This window comes from Brienomyrus brachyistius, chromosome 10 (genome assembly GCF_023856365.1).
Source record: "Brienomyrus brachyistius isolate T26 chromosome 10, BBRACH_0.4, whole genome shotgun sequence".
Lineage (NCBI taxonomy): Eukaryota > Metazoa > Chordata > Actinopteri > Osteoglossiformes > Mormyridae > Brienomyrus > Brienomyrus brachyistius.
In genome coordinates this window covers 2834548-2852772 of record NC_064542.1, presented here as the reverse complement: position 1 = coordinate 2852772, position 18225 = coordinate 2834548, and the positions used below count along the sequence as shown (strand labels likewise).

Sequence of the window (18225 nt, the reverse complement as noted above, 5' to 3'; positions counted from 1 at the left end):
TAAGTTCCCTTGCCTGCAAGTTTTCCTTTACATATACTGCAACACCACCTCCCTTTTTTCCTATACGATCCTTACGGAACAACGTGTAACCATCCATATTATATTCTTGTCCATCCTTTTCACTCAACCACGTTTCAGTTACTCCTATAATATCATAAGAGTCCGATGAGATAAAAGCCTCTAAATCATGAATTTTATTCCTAATACTTCTGGCGTTTAAATACAGACAACAAAGGGTAGGCCTATTACGGTGCCCACTTACAATATGATTATTTGGGGCTTTCCGTTTCCCCCCACTGACATAGTTAACTAACCTCCCTGCCCCCCCAGTCCCTAGTTTAAACATTCCTCAACTACTCTACACATACGCCTCCCCAATACACTGGTTCCCCTCTGGTTCAGGTGCAACCCATTAAGTGCAATGTCTGCGCAGACCAGCAGGGGAAGGAGACAATTGTGCTTGGGCATGGAAGAAGGCAACCAGGCCAGGTGTAAGTCTGCCCTCAAAATGCATAAAAAGTTTCAGCTTTTCCTAGAATATCCTTTGGGTGTATAATTCACTGTTGAACAACAAGGTATCAGGTTGTAACTTTGGTCAATAGGATTAAAACACAGTGAAATTGATATCCCCTAAAATCTAAGAGAATTACACATAAACATACAAGAATCCATGTCATATTTGCCTTCAGTTCAGCTGCTTTACCTGTGCAAAACTGTGTTGGAAATAAGACAGAACTTAGGTGCTTCTTTACTGCCATTTTTAACCATCCTAAATTAAACATACTGAAAACAGAGTTGGGATGAGAAATAATTAGGCATTGTAAAGTTATTGATATTTTAGCTTTCAACCAAAAAATACTGTAGTTGAAGTTACACAATGAATATGGGTTAAAATGCAGAGTGCCAGATTTAACTTGAGGGTATTTATGTCCAAGTTGTGAGAATGACTGTGTGCTTTTTATATGTAGTACCCTGCATTTCCAGGGACCAACTGTAATTGGACAATTGACTCACAAGTTGTGTCATGGGTTGGTGTGGACAGTTCCCTCATAATTTCCTTAACAATTAAGCAAGTAAAAGGAATTTGCATTTGGAAGCTCTTTTATGAACTCTCGATATAGGGACCAAAGAGCTGCCACTTAAAGTAAAGCAGGCCATCATTAGGATGAGAGTACAAAACAAACCCACTGGAGAGATCGCAGAAACATTAGAATTGGCCAGCTGAACACTTTGGAACATTCTAATACAGGAATGCACTGGTGTGATCAGCATCATCAAATGGCCTGGGTGACCATGGAAGACGAGTATAGTGGTTGATCGCAGAATTCTTTCCTTGGTAAAGATAAATACCTTAACAACTTCTAAGTCGAGAAAACTCTCTTGAAGACGGTGAACCATTGCCAAAGTCTACAATCGAGAGGAAACTTCATGAAAGCAAATAGAGAGTGTTTGGCACAAGGTGCAAGCCAGAGTCACCTGCCCTGTCATTGGGCACATGTGCAACAAAATGGGGTAGTAATGTGTGTGTGTGTGTGTGTGTGTGTGGGCTGAATATACTGTATATATCATATATAGCATATATATATATATATATATATATATATATATATATATATATATATATAGCATAATCCCTTTAATTAAAGCGGAATCAATCACATCTTGTGGGGAAAAAACACAGACAACAAACTAAACAGGTGAGCTACATGAGTGAGCCACAGCCCCATCTATCCTAAACCAAAAGAACATCCCTTGCCACACTGCAAAACAGATGAAGCCTGTTCTTTGAAGCTGAGAACATCGAGGTGATGAAATGGCCAGCCCAGAGTCCTGATCTGAACCTTATCAAAACTCTTTGGAAGGTAATCAGTGACAACGTTATAGCAAACAAGCCAATTAGCCAGTTACAGTTACTAAATTGTGGAAAAAACAAAATTAAGTGAAAGCAGTATGAGAAATTGGTTATCTTATGCCAGAGTCATTAAAAGCAAAGGCCTTTTACACTTCCTATTAATTTCTGAAGATTGTAACAATCAAAACAAGTTGACAAAATTCATTTTTAAGCTTCTTCTGCAACAAAATTGTAACCATCCTCTAATATTGATGACAGACCTTCAAATTTCTTGTTTAAACCTTTTATTTTGTGATAGTTCTCATTGATGAAATATGATTAAAATGTCTCTCTCCTATTTATATTAAAATAAATTTGAATTTGGATAAGTAGTAATATTGTACATAAAAAATGTCACGTTCCCTAATATTGATCACTACTGTCAAGCACAAAAAACAAGCAAAACAGATTCCAAAAGAAGATAGTAAAAATTACAGAACAACAAATCATATATACAACTGCTTCATTTCCATTTTGGTGGTATTCATAGCGAAAAATATGAAAATTGTATCACTATCCAAATATTTACAGACCTCACTGTAGTTGTCATAATGCTTCAGTCACATTTCAAAACATTCATGCTGACTGATTCAAACTACTTAGATGTAATGTTGATTTTATTATAATTCCAACCCATCCATCTGCCAAATTCTCATTAAAATACTGAACATTAAAAAAGCTATGAGGTAGTACACGGAAGAGTTTTAAGACATACTGACTTACCTGAAGTGTGGACGCTGCAGAATCACTAGTTTCTGTCAGGCCTGTGCTCCTGGGTATACTGGAAATGAGGTATCCAGCCTTGGGTACCGGCTGCCTAACCACCACCTTCCCCTTCCTGGTCTCTGCTAGAAACAGACTGTACCAGTAGGCATCACTGGAGATCAGGGTGGAATCCGCTATAGTAGAGTTCCTCTGGCTGATGATGCTGTTCCTACATGCAGGAGGAGCCGCTTTGGTGGGTTTTGGTTTCTGGCACTTCAGCACGATGGTCACCAATATTGTCATTAACAAGAGAAATGAAACTGCACCCAAACTGATCACCAGGTAGAGGTTTAGGTCTGAGAAGATGTCGTATTCCAAAGGTACCTCCATGGTGTCAGAATAGACTTTGACAGCCTGTTCCACAGTCGATAACTTGATGGTGACGGTGGCAGAGAGAGCAGGGTCTCCATTGTCTTTGGCTAGAACAACCATGCGCTGGTGACGAGCATCTCTGTAGCTGAACATTCTCATTGTCCGAATCTCCCCGTTGTATTGGTCCAGACTGAACAGCGTAGCATCCGTAAGTTGAAGGAACTGGTATGTGATCCGAGAGTTGTGCACAGAATCTCCATCAATGGCGATAACTTTGGAAACCAGGTGTCCTTTATCAATGGATCTTGGAATCACTTCCTCAACCACAGAGCCAAGTGCGCTCCATGGAGACACTATAACTGGTGTGTTGTCATTCTGGTCCACAATAATGATATGGACAGTCACATTACTGCTGAGTGGAGGAACTCCAGAATCTCGGGCCTCGACATGAAACAGAAATTCCTTCTCTCTCTCATAATCAAATGTTTTTAGTGCATAAAGGTCACCGTTTTCTGGATTAATAGAGAATAACATAGACATAGATGTGTTTACTATTTCCTTCTCTATGATAAAATAAACCAGATATTGGTTTTCATGTAGATCTGGATCAAATGCTGCTAAAGAACTCAGCAAAGATCCTGGTGCATTGTTTTCCATCACAGGAATAGTATAGAATGACTTTGGAAATAGGGGTGCGTTGTCATTAATGTCCAGAATCTCCAAAGTAATTGTCTCATTATCAGACAAAGGAGGCGTGCCTCTGTCAGTGACAATGAAAGTAATGTCATATTCTGAAACTTTCTCTCGATCCAAAGCTTCTGAAATTACCAATTCATAGTAGTTTTCAGAAGTATTTTTCAATTGAAAGGGTAATAATTTTGAAATATGTATATCAACTATACCATTATCACCAGAGTCTTTGTCACGGACGCTGACTAGGGCAATCACTGTACCTACTGCGACATCCTCTTTAACAGTTGTCTGAAAAGATTTTATTGAAAGTTCAGGATGATTGTCATTCATATCAATAACAAAAATTGTTAATTTACACTGCCCTGACAATGCCTTGTAACCTTGGTCCTTTGCTTCTATATCCATTTCATAAATTGTACTTTCTTCAAAATTTATAATTTCTCTGATTCGTATCTCACCATTATCTGAATTCAAGTTAAACATTTCCTGTGTCTTCTCTGAAGTATACAAACTGAAGGAATATTTTATCTCTGCATTAGAGCCCTCGTCAAGATCAGTTGCGTTTAACTTAATAACAAAACTCCCAACTGCAGAGTTCTCTGTTATATTGATAATATAAGACTCCTGGTCAAACCGAGGGGCGTTGTCGTTAACATCTAGCACACGGACAATAATGGTGGCGGTGCCGGACCGCGCAGGGACTCCGCCGTCCACTGCGGTGAGTACCAGATTATGCACAGCTTGTACTTCCCGATCTAAATCTTTTATTAGAATCAAATCAGCAAATTTGGAGCCATCTCGTCCAGTCTGAACTTCAATAGTAAAATGCTGACTTTCAGTCAAATAGTAGGTTTTAACCGTATTTAATCCGACGTCTGGATCTAAGGCATTGTTAAGAGAGAATCTTTCTCCTGGCGACGCAGATTCTGAAATGTCAAGCTCTATTTTATCCCATCGAAAATTAGGAGCATTGTCATTAATATCCAGTATTTCCAAGTCGAAATTGAATATACGTAAAGGGTTCTCGAATATAACACCCATTTTGAGGAAACAAGAAATTTTGCTCGAGCACAAATACTCCCGGTCAATTTTTTCTGCAATATATAGGTCTCCTGTCTCTTTGTTGATGTTCAGATATTTCTTATTCGCAATAATATCGAGCCGCACATTGCGCTCCGTAAGGCTGTTTACAGCTAGTCCCAAATCAGCAGCTAAATTAGCCACCACGGATCCTTCCTTCATTTCTTCTGGAATAGCGTAATGAGTGACAGAAAAGACTTTGTTAAAAACGGCAGAAAATAAAAGGAAAAACAAGACGTACCTTTTCGTTTGTTCTGAGTCACGGGTCGCCATTTTCTAGATCTCTATATAATCCAACCGAAATGAAAATCGTTTTCTGTGGCAAATGCAAAATACCTAGCCTGCTATATCGATAACGAAACGCAAGAAAATGTAATGTTGATCGTATAACACAACCAAGCTCCCCATGTGACCGTGGAGCCCAAAATGCACCAGAATTCCAAAGCCTTTATTCTCCTCACAGTCAGTCATGGCCATTGCTCGTTCACCAGAGTTGGGTTTTACTGGTAAACAGCGACGCTATGTGTACAATGTCCAGTAGTTATACGCTAAAACAATATCAAAACCTAAAAAAAATCCTGCAGTAAATAGCCCTACCTGAAGTACAAAGTCATGGTAAGTTTCTGGAAGTTATGCTGATGTAAACGTACTTCAGTAGCCTACACATCCACTGTCAGGTTTTGATAATACGAATTAAAATTCCTAATAACCTAATATAACTTCAACTCTAGCACTTAATAACCAATGATTGTATTTGTTACATTTTCCAGATGAGTTCATTTTCTTTTATTTGGAAAACGAAGTGTGATGTAAATATTGTAATAAAGACGAAGACATTTAAATTAATTGCCAGGCGAGTCAAGCAAAATTGACGAATCAATTTCCAAAAATCGATACCAGAATCACGTTCACCTATTTACTGATGCAAATTACGGATACTACTAGATGAATAATTTTTTATTCAAATAAACTGAGCCGTATTTTAAATTGTGAGCTTTCTGTATTGTACTGTATTTATTTTCCCCCAAAATATATAAAGCTTTATCACGAAAATTTCTGTTAGGCTACTCAGAACAGAAATGGGAAATGATCGAACCGAATCAGTAAACCACATGATTCTTAGAACAAAAAAGGTAACAATCCAATAAAAAGCGAATTATAAAATGAGTTTTTACTGGTTGAGAATTAAGATTTAATTCTAAATAGAAAAAAAATCTATTTGATGTGAGCATCACAGTCAAGTTTTTTTTGGCCTTACCTGCAGTGTGGAGGCAGCAGATTCACTGGTTTCTGTCAGGCCTGTGCTCCTGGGTATACTGGAAATGAGGTATCCAGCCTTGGGTACCGGCTGCCTAACCACCACCTTCCCCTTCCTGGTCTCTGCTAGAAACAGACTGTACCAGTAGGCATCACTGGAGATCAGGGTGGAATCCGCTATAGTAGAGTTCCTCTGGCTGATGATGCTGTTCCTACATGCAGGAGGAGCCGCTTTGGTGGGTTTTGGTTTCTGGCACTTCAGCACGATGGTCACCAATATTGTCATTAACAAGAGAAATGAAACGGCACCCAAACTGATCACCAGGTAGAGGTTTAGGTCTGAGAAGATGTCGTATTCCAAAGGTACCTCCATGGTGTCAGAATAGACTTTGACAGCCTGTTCCACAGTCGATAACTTGATGGTGACGGTGGCAGAGAGAGCAGGGTCTCCATTGTCTTTGGCTAGAACAACCATGCGCTGGTGACGAGCATCTCTGTAGCTGAACATTCTCATTGTCCGAATCTCCCCATTGTATTGGTCCAGACTGAACAGCGTAGCATCCGTAAGTTGAAGGAACTGGTATGTGATCCGAGAGTTGTGCACAGAATCTCCATCAATGGCGATAACTTTGGAAACCAGGTGTCCTTTATCAATGGATCTTGGAATCACTTCCTCAACCACAGAGCCAAGTGCGCTCCATGGAGACACTATAACTGGTGTGTTGTCATTCTGGTCCACAATAATGATATGGACAGTCACATTACTGTTGAGTGGAGGAACTCCAGAATCTCGGGCTTCGATATGAAAGAGAAATTCCTTCTCTCTCTCATAATCAAATGTTTTTAGTGCATAAAGGTCACCATTTTCTGGATTAATAGAAAATAACATGGACATGGATGTGTTTGCTATTTCCTTTTCTATGATAAAATAAACCAAATATTGGTTTTCATGTAGATCTGGATCAACTGCAGCAACAGAACTCAGCAATGATCCTGGTGCATTGTTTTCCATGACAGGAATAGTATAAAATGATTTTGGAAATTGAGGCGGATTGTCATTAATATCCAGAATCTCTAAAGTAATTGTTTCATTATCAGACAAAGGAGGCGTGCCTCTGTCAGTGACGATTAACGTGATGTCATACTCAGGAACTTTCTCACGGTCTAAAAATTCTGAAACAACTAGCGTGAAATCGTTTTCTGATGACTTGTTCAACGCAAATGGCAGCTGCTTGTTTATTCTAATGTCAACTATACCGTTATCACCAGAGTCTCTGTCACTAATGCTTATGAGCGCTATTATTGTACCTACAGGAACATCTTCTTTTACCGCTGTTTTAAGAGACGTGATAGCAATGGCGGGGTGATTGTCATTAACATCAGTAACAAACACCATTACTGTACACTGTCCTGAAAGCTGATTATAACCATTATCGTGAGCCTGTATATGCATCTCAAGTGTTTTTATTTCCTCAAAATCTATAATGCCTTTCACTTTTATTTCCCCTATATTCGAATTCAGGGAAAATAAATCTTGCGTTTTTTCTGATGTATACAGCGTGAAAGAATATATAATATCCGCATTTGAACCTTCATCTAAGTCTGTTGCATTTAGCTTTATGACGGGGGTTCCAATAGGTGAATTTTCAGAAATGTTTACATAGTAAATCTGGCGATCAAACTGAGGGGCGTTGTCATTCACATCCAGCACACGAACAATGATGCTGACAGTACCTGATCGCGCAGGGACTCCGCCGTCTACGGCAGTAAGTATTAAATTATGTACCGATTGCTTCTCCCGATCCAAAGCCATCTTTAAAATTAGATTTGCGTATTTAGATCCTTCACTTCCCGTATGAATGTCTAGATTAAAATTTTCGCTTTCACTTAAATGGTATGTTTTAATGGAATTCGAGCCCACGTCTGGATCAACTGCATTCGTGAGAGAGAACCTTTCCCCAGCCGCTGTTGACTCGGAAATATCTAAATGTAATGTTTCCCTTCGGAACTGGGGTGCATTGTCATTAATATCCAGTATTTCTAATTCGAAATTAAAAATTCGCACAGGATTCTCGATGATAACATCCATTTTAAACAAACAAGAGGACGATTTCATGCTACATATATATTCCCTATCGATCCTCTCTACGATATACAGTTCTCCAGTCTCTTTGTTTACGTCCACGTATTTCTTGCTGTGTAAAATATCAAGCTTTACCTTACGTTCAGTCAGACTTCCAGCACTTAGTCCAATGTCATCGGCTAAATTCGCCACCACAGACCCCTCCTTCATTTCTTCAGGAATAGAGTAACGAGTCACTGCCCCGACGCTGCTCCATATTGCGAAAATTACAAAGAAAACAGGGTGGTTTCTTTTATCTTTCGTAGTGCAAAGCGGCGCCATAGTGTCAGAAAAAAGATATATCACCAACCCAAAGAGATCAATAAAAAATCCTCACGTTTGCTTGAGAATACCTGTCCCATAAATAAATGTAAATTATACCTTTGACCATAGTCTCCTCGGAGAAAATGAGCGAGTCCTACCGAAAGCATACAGTAGCCTACGTCGTATCATAACGACTGTCATGGCTCCCACGCAACTCCAGAATAACGAGCTCATTGTGACATTTATGAGGAAACAGCGACACGAAGTGTGGACACATCACATAAGATTCCATCTCATGATGAAGCAAGGGTATAGGCATACGCACACGTGTGTTTATTTTCCTAAGAAACTGTGTCCTGTTCATGTATGACATTATAACCATATATAAACATGTTTGAATGAAAGTGTTTCTTATGCAAAATAATACGCTGAAATGTTTTATCTACACATTCAATTTCCACAAATTTGCATTCTGTGAAACAGGGCTAAATGTGTCTTTGAAATGTGGTTTTGTAAAATCAAGAAACAAACAAACAAAAATAGCTGTTATTGTGTCTCTATGCGATAGATTCTGCTGAACAAGATTTTGACTAATATAAATGCATAAATGCATGCTGTGAGTCCGACAGTGAAAGAAAAACAGAAATAAAAATTTAAGGATGTTATATTTGAATAGGTTTTGAATAGTTTAATTGTATCCACCATTAACATCTCACCCACAATTAGATTTAAGTTATCTTTTTTTTTTTTTTGGGGGGGGGGGGGGGGGGGCTTGGATATACATGAACTTATGCATCCAAAAAACCATAAGATGATTTATCCAGCTGAAGAGCAAAATGGCAAAATTCTTTCTGTATATTTTTAGTTGTTTTTCTTTCAGATTAAACCACTAATGACTAAAAGTCAGGTTTACTTATCATTTTACAGAATTGGGAAACAAAACTCATAGTCCTCATGTAATCCAAAGAAAAGCCTCATTACATTTCCAAAACTCACCAAGGCGAGAGAATTTTTTTTGAAAATGAATCCCATGGACTAGGTGAATCTGAAAATATGCTCTTCGGTTATTGTTTCCTGTTCTACTACGTTTATTATCACCGAAGACAGAAAGTTTATGAGGAATGAGACTATTCATTGGATGAACTGGCATTGACTTGACCGTACCTAAAAATATATTATTACGTTACCATTTCAAATGTTAATTTAGTTGCAGGAAACTAAGTAGCTGTTACTGAGATCATATTTACACAAATAATTATTTATTTTTTCTTTTGCTATTGGTAGATTCAAAACTGAAGTATGCAAATACACTAAACTACATCCTTCACTGTACACACATAGTGTTATATTTTCCTACTAATGTCCAATTTTACTTCCATAACATAATGATGTGATCAATATAATTGAAGAATACTAGATTAATTGAAAATTAATGCATGGCAAATTATAGGAGTAGATGAACAAGATTTGATAGAATGGATTGCACCTGAAATATCAGGGGGGACATTTAATTTTGCTCAAGAAACACATTTGATCAACAATGTCATATTAATGTGTAAATGACAGCATAGTTTACACAAATTTATGTAAAATATGAAATATGAGACCTCATAGAAAATGAGTTTTAGGTCATTTTGGCCTTACCTGCAGTGTGGAGGCAGCAGATTCACTGGTTTCTGTCAGGCCTGTGCTCCTGGGTATACTGGAAATGAGGTATCCAGCCTTGGGTACCGGCTGCCTAACCACCACCTTCCCCTTCCTGGTCTCTGCTAGAAACAGACTGTACCAGTAGGCATCACTGGAGATCAGGGTGGAATCCGCTATAGTAGAGTTCCTCTGGCTGATGATGCTGTTCCTACATGCAGGAGGAGCCGCTTTGGTGGGTTTTGGTTTCTGGCACTTCAGCACGATGGTCACCAATATTGTCATTAACAAGAGAAATGAAACTGCACCCAAACTGATCACCAGGTAGAGGTTTAGGTCTGAGAAGATGTCGTATTCCAAAGGTACCTCCATGGTGTCAGAATAGACTTTGACAGCCTGTTCCACAGTCGATACCTTGATGGTGACGGTGGCAGAGAGAGCAGGGTCTCCATTGTCTTTGGCTAGAACAACCATGCGCTGGTGACGAGCATCTCTGTAGCTGAACATTCTCATTGTCCGAATCTCCCCATTGTATTGGTCCAGACTGAACAGTGTAGCATCTGTAAGTTGAAGGAACTGGTATGTGATCCGAGAGTTGTGCACAGAATCTCCATCAATGGCGATGACTTTGGAAACCAGGTGTCCTTTATCAATAGATCTTGGAATCACTTCCTCAACCACAGAGCCAAGTGCGCTCCATGGAGACACTATAACTGGTGTGTTGTCATTCTGGTCCACAATAATGATATGGACAGTCACATTACTGCTGAGTGGAGGAACTCCAGAATCTCGGGCTTCGATATGAAACAGAAATTCCTTCTCTCGTTCATAATCAAATGTTTTTAGTGCATAAAGGTCACCATTTTCTGGATTAATAGAGAATAACATGGACATGGATGTGTTTGCTATTTCCTTCTCTATGATAAAATAAACCAAATACTGGTTTTCATGTAGATCTGGATCAACTGCAGCAACAGAACTCAGCAATGATCCTGGTGCATTGTTTTCCATGACAGGAATAGTATAGAATGACTTTGGAAATAGTGGCACATTGTCATTAATGTCCAGGAGCTCCAATGTAATTGTTTCATTATCAGACAAAGGAGGCGTGCCTCTGTCAGTGACAATTAAAGTAATGTCATACTCAGAAACTTTCTCACGGTCTAAAATTTCAGAAACCACGAGTGTGAAATCGTTTTCTGAGGACTTGTTCAATGCAAAGGGTAGTTTTTCATTTATCCCAATGTCGATTTTACCGTTATCACCCGAGTCTCTGTCACTGATTCGTATAAGGGCTATTATTGTTCCTACAGGAACATCCTCTTTCACGGTTGTTTTCAGAGACGTAATAGAGATAACAGGATGGTTATCATTAACATCATTAACAAACACCATTACTGTACACTGTCCTGAAAGCTGATTATATCCATTATCGTGAGCTTGTATGTGCATCTCAAGTGTTTTTATTTCTTCAAAATCTATAATGCCTTTCACTTTTACTTCCCCTGTCTTCGAATTTAAAGAAAACAAATCCTGCGTTTTTTCAGAAGTGTAAAGCGTGAAAGAATATATAATATCTGCGTTTGAACCTTCATCTAAGTCTGTCGCATTCAGCCTGATGACAGGGGTCCCAATTGGTGAATTTTCAGAAATGTTAACATAGTAAATTTGGCGATCAAACTGAGGGGCGTTGTCATTCACATCCTGAACACGAACAATAATGTTAGCTGTACCGGATCGCGCAGGGACTCCGCCGTCTACAGCAGTGAGTATCAGATTATGTACAGCTTGTTCCTCCCGGTCCAAAGCCTTTTTTAAAATAAGGTTCACGTATTTCGACCCGTCAGTTCCCATCTGGATATCTAGACTGAAGTTCTCGGTCTCACTTAAATAGTAGGTTTTAATCGAATTCGAACCCACATCGGGATCAACCGCATTAGCTAGGGAGAATCTCTCTCTCACTGCCGTTGACTCGGAAATATCTAAATGCATTGTCTCTCTCCGAAAACGAGGTGCATTGTCGTTAATATCTAATATTTCGAGTTCAAAATTAAATAGTCTTTCCGGTTTTTCTAATATAACATCCATTTTAAGTAAGCACGATGAGATTTTCATAGTGCAAATATATTCTCTGTCTATTTTCTCTACAATATACAGTTCTCCAGTTTCTCTGTTAACATCTAAATATTTCTTGCTGTGTAAAATATCGAGTTTTACCTCACGTTCAGCCAGACTGTTAACATTGAGTCCAAGGTCAGCAGCTAAATTCGCCACAACAGAACCTTCCTTCATTTCCTCCGGAATAGAGTAACGAGTCACGGACAAGACGCTTCTCCACACCGCGAAAAATACTATAAAGAAAATGTACCATTTACCTTTCACATCGTAAGGCGATGCCATTGTTCCTGGATAATACTACCAATGCGAAATCGGGTCGATTATTTCCGCAATAAGAAAACGTTTGAGTTATTTTATGTTTAGTCATAAATGCAAAAATATAACGATACAGTAAAATACATAGCCTTGGTCTTTTCTTGAAAAAAATGGAGCTGCCGTGTTGAAAGCAAATACCGTCTTCTGTGTTAGAAAACGATCATGGCGTCCCTCAGGCGCGTGTGTCTCTGGTTTGTCAGTGAACAGCGACACGATGCGCAGAACTCTCGTGTGAGCAATAATTCTGCAGCAAATTCAACTCGATGTCACGCTGTCTTATCAAGTCACTTTGCGTAATCTATATTTTGTGACCAACTTCATTTACATATAGGCCTACCTATTTGTATTCATGTTAAACTAGAGAAACAAAGGTATATGTATAAAATGTTCTGATTATACACAGGATTAGGCCCAAGTTAGAGATGCTACATTTCCTGGCATCACATAAATAAGTAGAACAATTTATCAAAAATATAAACAAATAATTTTTTTCTCTCACAATTCAGAAACTTTAAACCTCTAGTTAACATGAACATACTATACGCATTGTGTATGACTGAACTGCACACGGCATTAAAAAAACACTCAAAGAAAACTCTTAAGTGTTGCTTAGAGGTGACAGCCTCTTTTTTCCAAAGTCTAATTCTGATATCCGGTTTAAAACTTTTTGTCAGACTTACATCTGTTAATATCTAGTGAATAGAAAAGAGAAGCATACTGTGGAGACAGCACATGACTTAGGAATGTACACTTTTAACCAGTGATTGTATGTTAAATTTTTCTATGGTGTATTTGATTTATATTTATTAAATGCCCAGCTAAACATCCTGCTATCCAGCTATCCATCCAATATCCATCCATCATCCATCCATCCATCCATCCATCCATCCATCCATCCATGTTCAGTTCCAAAACTGCACTAATAAACCCCCCAAAAGACATGAAGTGAAAAGGATATGGATAATATCACTATACTATACTATACTATACTATACTATACTATACTATACTTAAGTACTTCAGATATCTAGATCTCATTATTTTTGTAAGGTGAATAAACAGCATTATTTTAAGACATATATACATATATACATACATAACCACTGAACATACATTGGCTTTCATGTACTGTACATATGTACATATGCATGTGCCTATATATACATACATACATACAGACATAGATACATACATACTATATACATATATGTGTCGCATCCCATTTTTAAATCCATAGGATGCCTAAAAGATAATGAAAATTCACTACTACATGGTTTGGGCAATATTATCCGCAAAGGGCCGGTGTGTATGCAGGTTTTTGGGGTAACCTGTACGTCAGCTGTTCAAATCCAGGTGTGCGGACTCTTCAGCCAATCAGTCATCTACTTAATAATCTAAGTCTAGGGAGTTGCAGTGAAAACTCGCATAAACACCAGCCCTTTCTAGATAAGACTGGCCACCCCTGCACTACTACATAATACTATTAGCTAAAGGAAAACTCTTGAGTATATATATCATTTTTAACCTCAATTTGTTTGTATAACAAAGAAATTGTAGGCCCTTTTGAAATAGAAGAGACTAATTAATAATCCATACATTTATCTTTAGTAGAGTTGTAGGGTAAAAAAGCATAAAAAATTTAAAATAACAATAATTTTTATGACTTTTAGATATTATATCTTACCTGAAGTGTAGAGGCAGCAGATTCACTGGTTTCTGTCAGGCCTGTGCTCCTGGGTATACTGGAAATAAGGTATCCAGCCTTGGGTACCGGCTGCCTAACCACCACCTTCCCCTTCCTGGTCTCTGCTAGAAACAGACTGTACCAGTAGGCATCACTGGAGATCAGGGTGGAATCCGCTATAGTAGAGTTCCTCTGGCTGATGATGCTGTTCCTACATGCAGGAGGAGCCGCTTTGGTGGGTTTTGGTTTCTGGCACTTCAGCACGATGGTCACCAATATTGTCATTAACAAGAGAAATGAAACTGCACCCAAACTGATCACCAGGTAGAGGTTTAGGTCTGAGAAGATGTCGTATTCCAAAGGTACCTCCATGGTGTCAGAATAGACTTTGACAGCCTGTTCCACAGTCGATAACTTGATGGTGACGGTGGCAGAGAGAGCAGGGTCTCCATTGTCTTTGGCTAGAACAACCATGCGCTGGTGACGAGCATCTCTGTAGCTGAACATTCTCATTGTCCGAATCTCCCCATTGTATTGGTCCAGACTGAACAGCGTAGCATCCGTAAGTTGAAGGAACTGGTATGTGATCCGAGAGTTGTGCACAGAATCTCCATCAATGGCGATAACTTTGGAAACCAGGTGTCCTTTATCAATGGATCTTGGAATCACTTCCTCAACCACAGAGCCAAGTGCGCTCCATGGAGACACTATAACTGGTGTGTTGTCATTCTGGTCCACAATAATGATATGGACAGTCACATTACTGCTGAGTGGAGGAACTCCAGAATCTCGGGCTTCGATATGAAACAGAAATTCCTTCTCTCTCTCATAATCAAATGTTTTTAGTGCATAAAGGTCACCGTTTTCTGGATTAATAGAGAATAACATGGACATGGATGTGTTTGCTATTTCCTTCTCTATGATAAAATAAACCAAATACTGGTTTTCATGTAGATCTGGATCAACTGCAGCCACAGAACTCAGCAAAGATCCTGGTGCATTGTTTTCCATCACAGGAATAGTATAAAATGACTTTGGAAATTGAGGCGGATTGTCATTTATATCCAAAATCTCTAAAGTAATTGTTTCATTGTCAGACAAAGGAGGCGTGCCTCTATCTGTGACAATTAACGTGATATCATACTCTGAAACTTTCTCACGATCTAAAAATTCTGAAACAACTAGCGTGAAATCGTTTTCTGACGATTTATTTAACGCAAACGGCAGCTGCTCGTTTATCCTAATGCTGACTTTACCGTTTACTCCCGAGTCTCTGTCACTAATGCTTATGAGCGCTATTATTGTTCCTACAGGAACATTCTCCTTTACTGTTGTCTTTAGAGACGTAATAGCGATAACAGGATGGTTATCATTAACATCAGTAACAAACACCATTACTGTACACTGCCCTGAAAGCGGATTGTAACCTTTGTCGTGAGCTTGAATGTGCATCTCAAGTGTTTTTATTTCTTCAAAATCTATAATGCCTTTCACTTTTACTTCCCCTGTATCCGAATTCAAAGAAAATAAATCTTGCGTTTTTTCAGATGTGTAAAGCGTGAAAGAATATATAATATCTGCGTTTAAACCTTCATCCAAATCCGTAGCATTTAAATTGATAACTGGGGTTCCGATAGGTGAATTTTCAGAAATGTTAACATAGTAAATTTGACGATCAAACTGAGGGGCGTTGTCATTCACATCCTGTACGCGAACAATGATGCTGGCGGTGCCAGATCGCGCAGGGACTCCGCCGTCTACCGCGGTCAGTATAAGATTATGCACAGCCTGTTCTTCCCGATCCAAAGCCTTTTTTAAAACCAGATTCGCGTATTTCGACCCGTACGTTCCCGATTGTATGTCTAGATTAAAATTCTCGCTTTCACTTAGATAATACGTTTTAATCGAGTTAGAACCAACATCTGGATCAACTGCGTTGGTGAGGGAGAATCTTTCTCCAGCCGCTGTTGATTCAGAAATATCTAAATGCAATGTTTCCCTTCTAAATTGAGGCGCATTATCATTAATATCTAATATTTCTAATTCAAAATTGAATATGCGTACCGGATTTTCGATGATAACATCCATTTTTAGCAAGCATGATGCCGTTTTAATATTGCAAATATATTCTCTGTCTATTTTCTCTAAGATATACAGTTCCCCAGTGTCTTTGTTTACGTCCAGATATTTCTTGCTGTGTAAAATATCAAGCTTTACCTTACGTTCAGTCAGACTTCCAACACTTAGTCCAATGTCATCGGCTAAATTCGCCACCACAGAACCCTCCTTCATTTCTTCGGGAATAGAGTAACGAGTCACTGCCCCGACGCTGCTCCATATTGCGAAAATTACAAAAAAGACAGCACGGTTTCTTTCATCTTTCGCAGTACAAAACGCCACCATTGTTTTTGAAAAAAATCGCCAACCCAAAAACAGATCGGTAAAACCTTACATAAAAGCAGTCGGTGTCACATTTACTTGGCAGAGTGTTACTTATAAATAAAGCCAGGTCGTACTGTTACTCCGTGATTCCTTACAGAAAATGTACTATTCTCACCGAAAACACCCAGTAGCTGGAATCGTAGCGACTGTCATGGCTCCCACTTAACTGCAGGCAAAAAATAGGCCTATTGCGACATTTATGAGGAAACAGCGACACCGTATGTGAATAACTCAGCTAAAAATGTTACTTCGCTACAAATTCGTTTATAGTAAAATACATGTTACCTCAGCATGTTTTTGGACTGTGGGGGGAAACCAGAGTCCCCGGGGGAAACCCCACGACATGGGGAGAACATGCAAACTCCACACACATGCGACGCAGGCAGAGACACGAACCTGAGTCCCAGACGTGTGAGGCAACAGTGCTAACCACTGCACCACCACATGCGACGCAGGCAGAGACTCGAACCTGGGTCCCAGACGTGTGAGGCAACAGTGCTAACCACTGCACCACCATGCCGCCCCCCTGCCTCATATACGTGTATAAATTAGTAAACAAAAATATATATATATTAGAGGAAAAGTGATTGATAGTGTGATATCACATGACCTGCCCACCTGACATGAACCCATTACAAATGGTTTTGGAGAAGGTTGACTAGACAGTGATGGAAAAGCAGCCGACGAGTGCTTGACATATATGTGGGACCTCCTTCAGGACAGCTAAAAAAGCATCCCAGGAGGCCCCCTCATGAAACTGGCATAGAGGAGAAAATAGGGTAAGCCAGTGTCTGGAGTAATTGGGTTTAAGGATCTTGCTTAAGGTTCCAACGGCAGGATCATTCTACAGAACATGGGATTCAAACCAACACCCCCCTGAGTACAAATCCTCAGAGTTGAATCCTACCCAACAAATTATGTTTTGTGCTTGTTTAATTTTCATTTGGCCAGTGCAAAAGTCCATATATGTTATTTTATGGTTTTGATTTCTTCATAATGATTCTGAAATGTAGAGATTACTACAAATTAACTTTTCTACAGATAAGTCCATCCAAACTTTTGACTGGAACTGTATGTATGTGTATGTATATATGTATATACAGTCATTTTGTTTTGTTTGGGGGGGGGGGAGGCCCCCCTCAGTACATTTTGGTAACTTATTCATTCATAGTGTACGAAACTGGCCTACAAATCATTAAATTGTGCTTCCATGTTTCCATACATTCCACTATAATATGTGTAAACAGGTGAATGAAGATAATTAATGATGCTGTCCAAACAAAAATTGATTTCAAAATGCATGATGACGAATATAAATATATACAAGAAACCCACAGTGAAAGTAAAATAAAGTACTGCATCAGAATAGGATTTTTTTTTTCATTTTTATATTCTAGTTGTTCAGTTTTGCGCCACAATTAGATTTAAGATGAAATTGATACATATTTGTCTTTTGTACATTAATATATATAAAAAAATATTTTCCTCAAATGCTATACCCACTGCAATATTTATCATTGTTTGATCCTTTACAGGAAAGAAGAGATACAAACAAGATCATACTGAAACTTTCAAATATATTTTTTGCTTTTAAAAAGGCAATAACTGACAGTGATGCAAAAATTCTATTTTAATTGT

The 18225-nt window shown here is 38.8% G+C and overlaps 1 protein-coding gene across 36 annotated transcripts in view; it reads right to left on the bottom strand.

The window, feature by feature from the left end:
• LOC125750555 (protocadherin alpha-C2-like) overlaps window positions 1–18225 on the bottom strand; it is a 186409-nt gene that overhangs the window by 154599 nt on the left and 13585 nt on the right. For 3 of the 36 annotated variants that reach the window (XM_049028588.1, XM_049028601.1, XM_049028603.1), the window contains exon 1: window positions 14146–16880. The exons of 17 other annotated variants lie outside the window; for them this stretch is intronic. In XM_049028588.1, the coding sequence (XP_048884545.1) occupies window positions 14146–16548 (2403 nt within the window). In that variant the 5' untranslated portion in view covers window positions 16549–16880. Of the gene's footprint in view, window positions 1–2614; window positions 5439–5999; window positions 8858–10028; window positions 10589–10667; window positions 13083–14145; window positions 16899–18225 lie in introns of those variants that run through there. 16 more of the 36 variants (XM_049028602.1, XM_049028604.1, XM_049028605.1 and 13 more) reach the window with 13 other exon arrangements.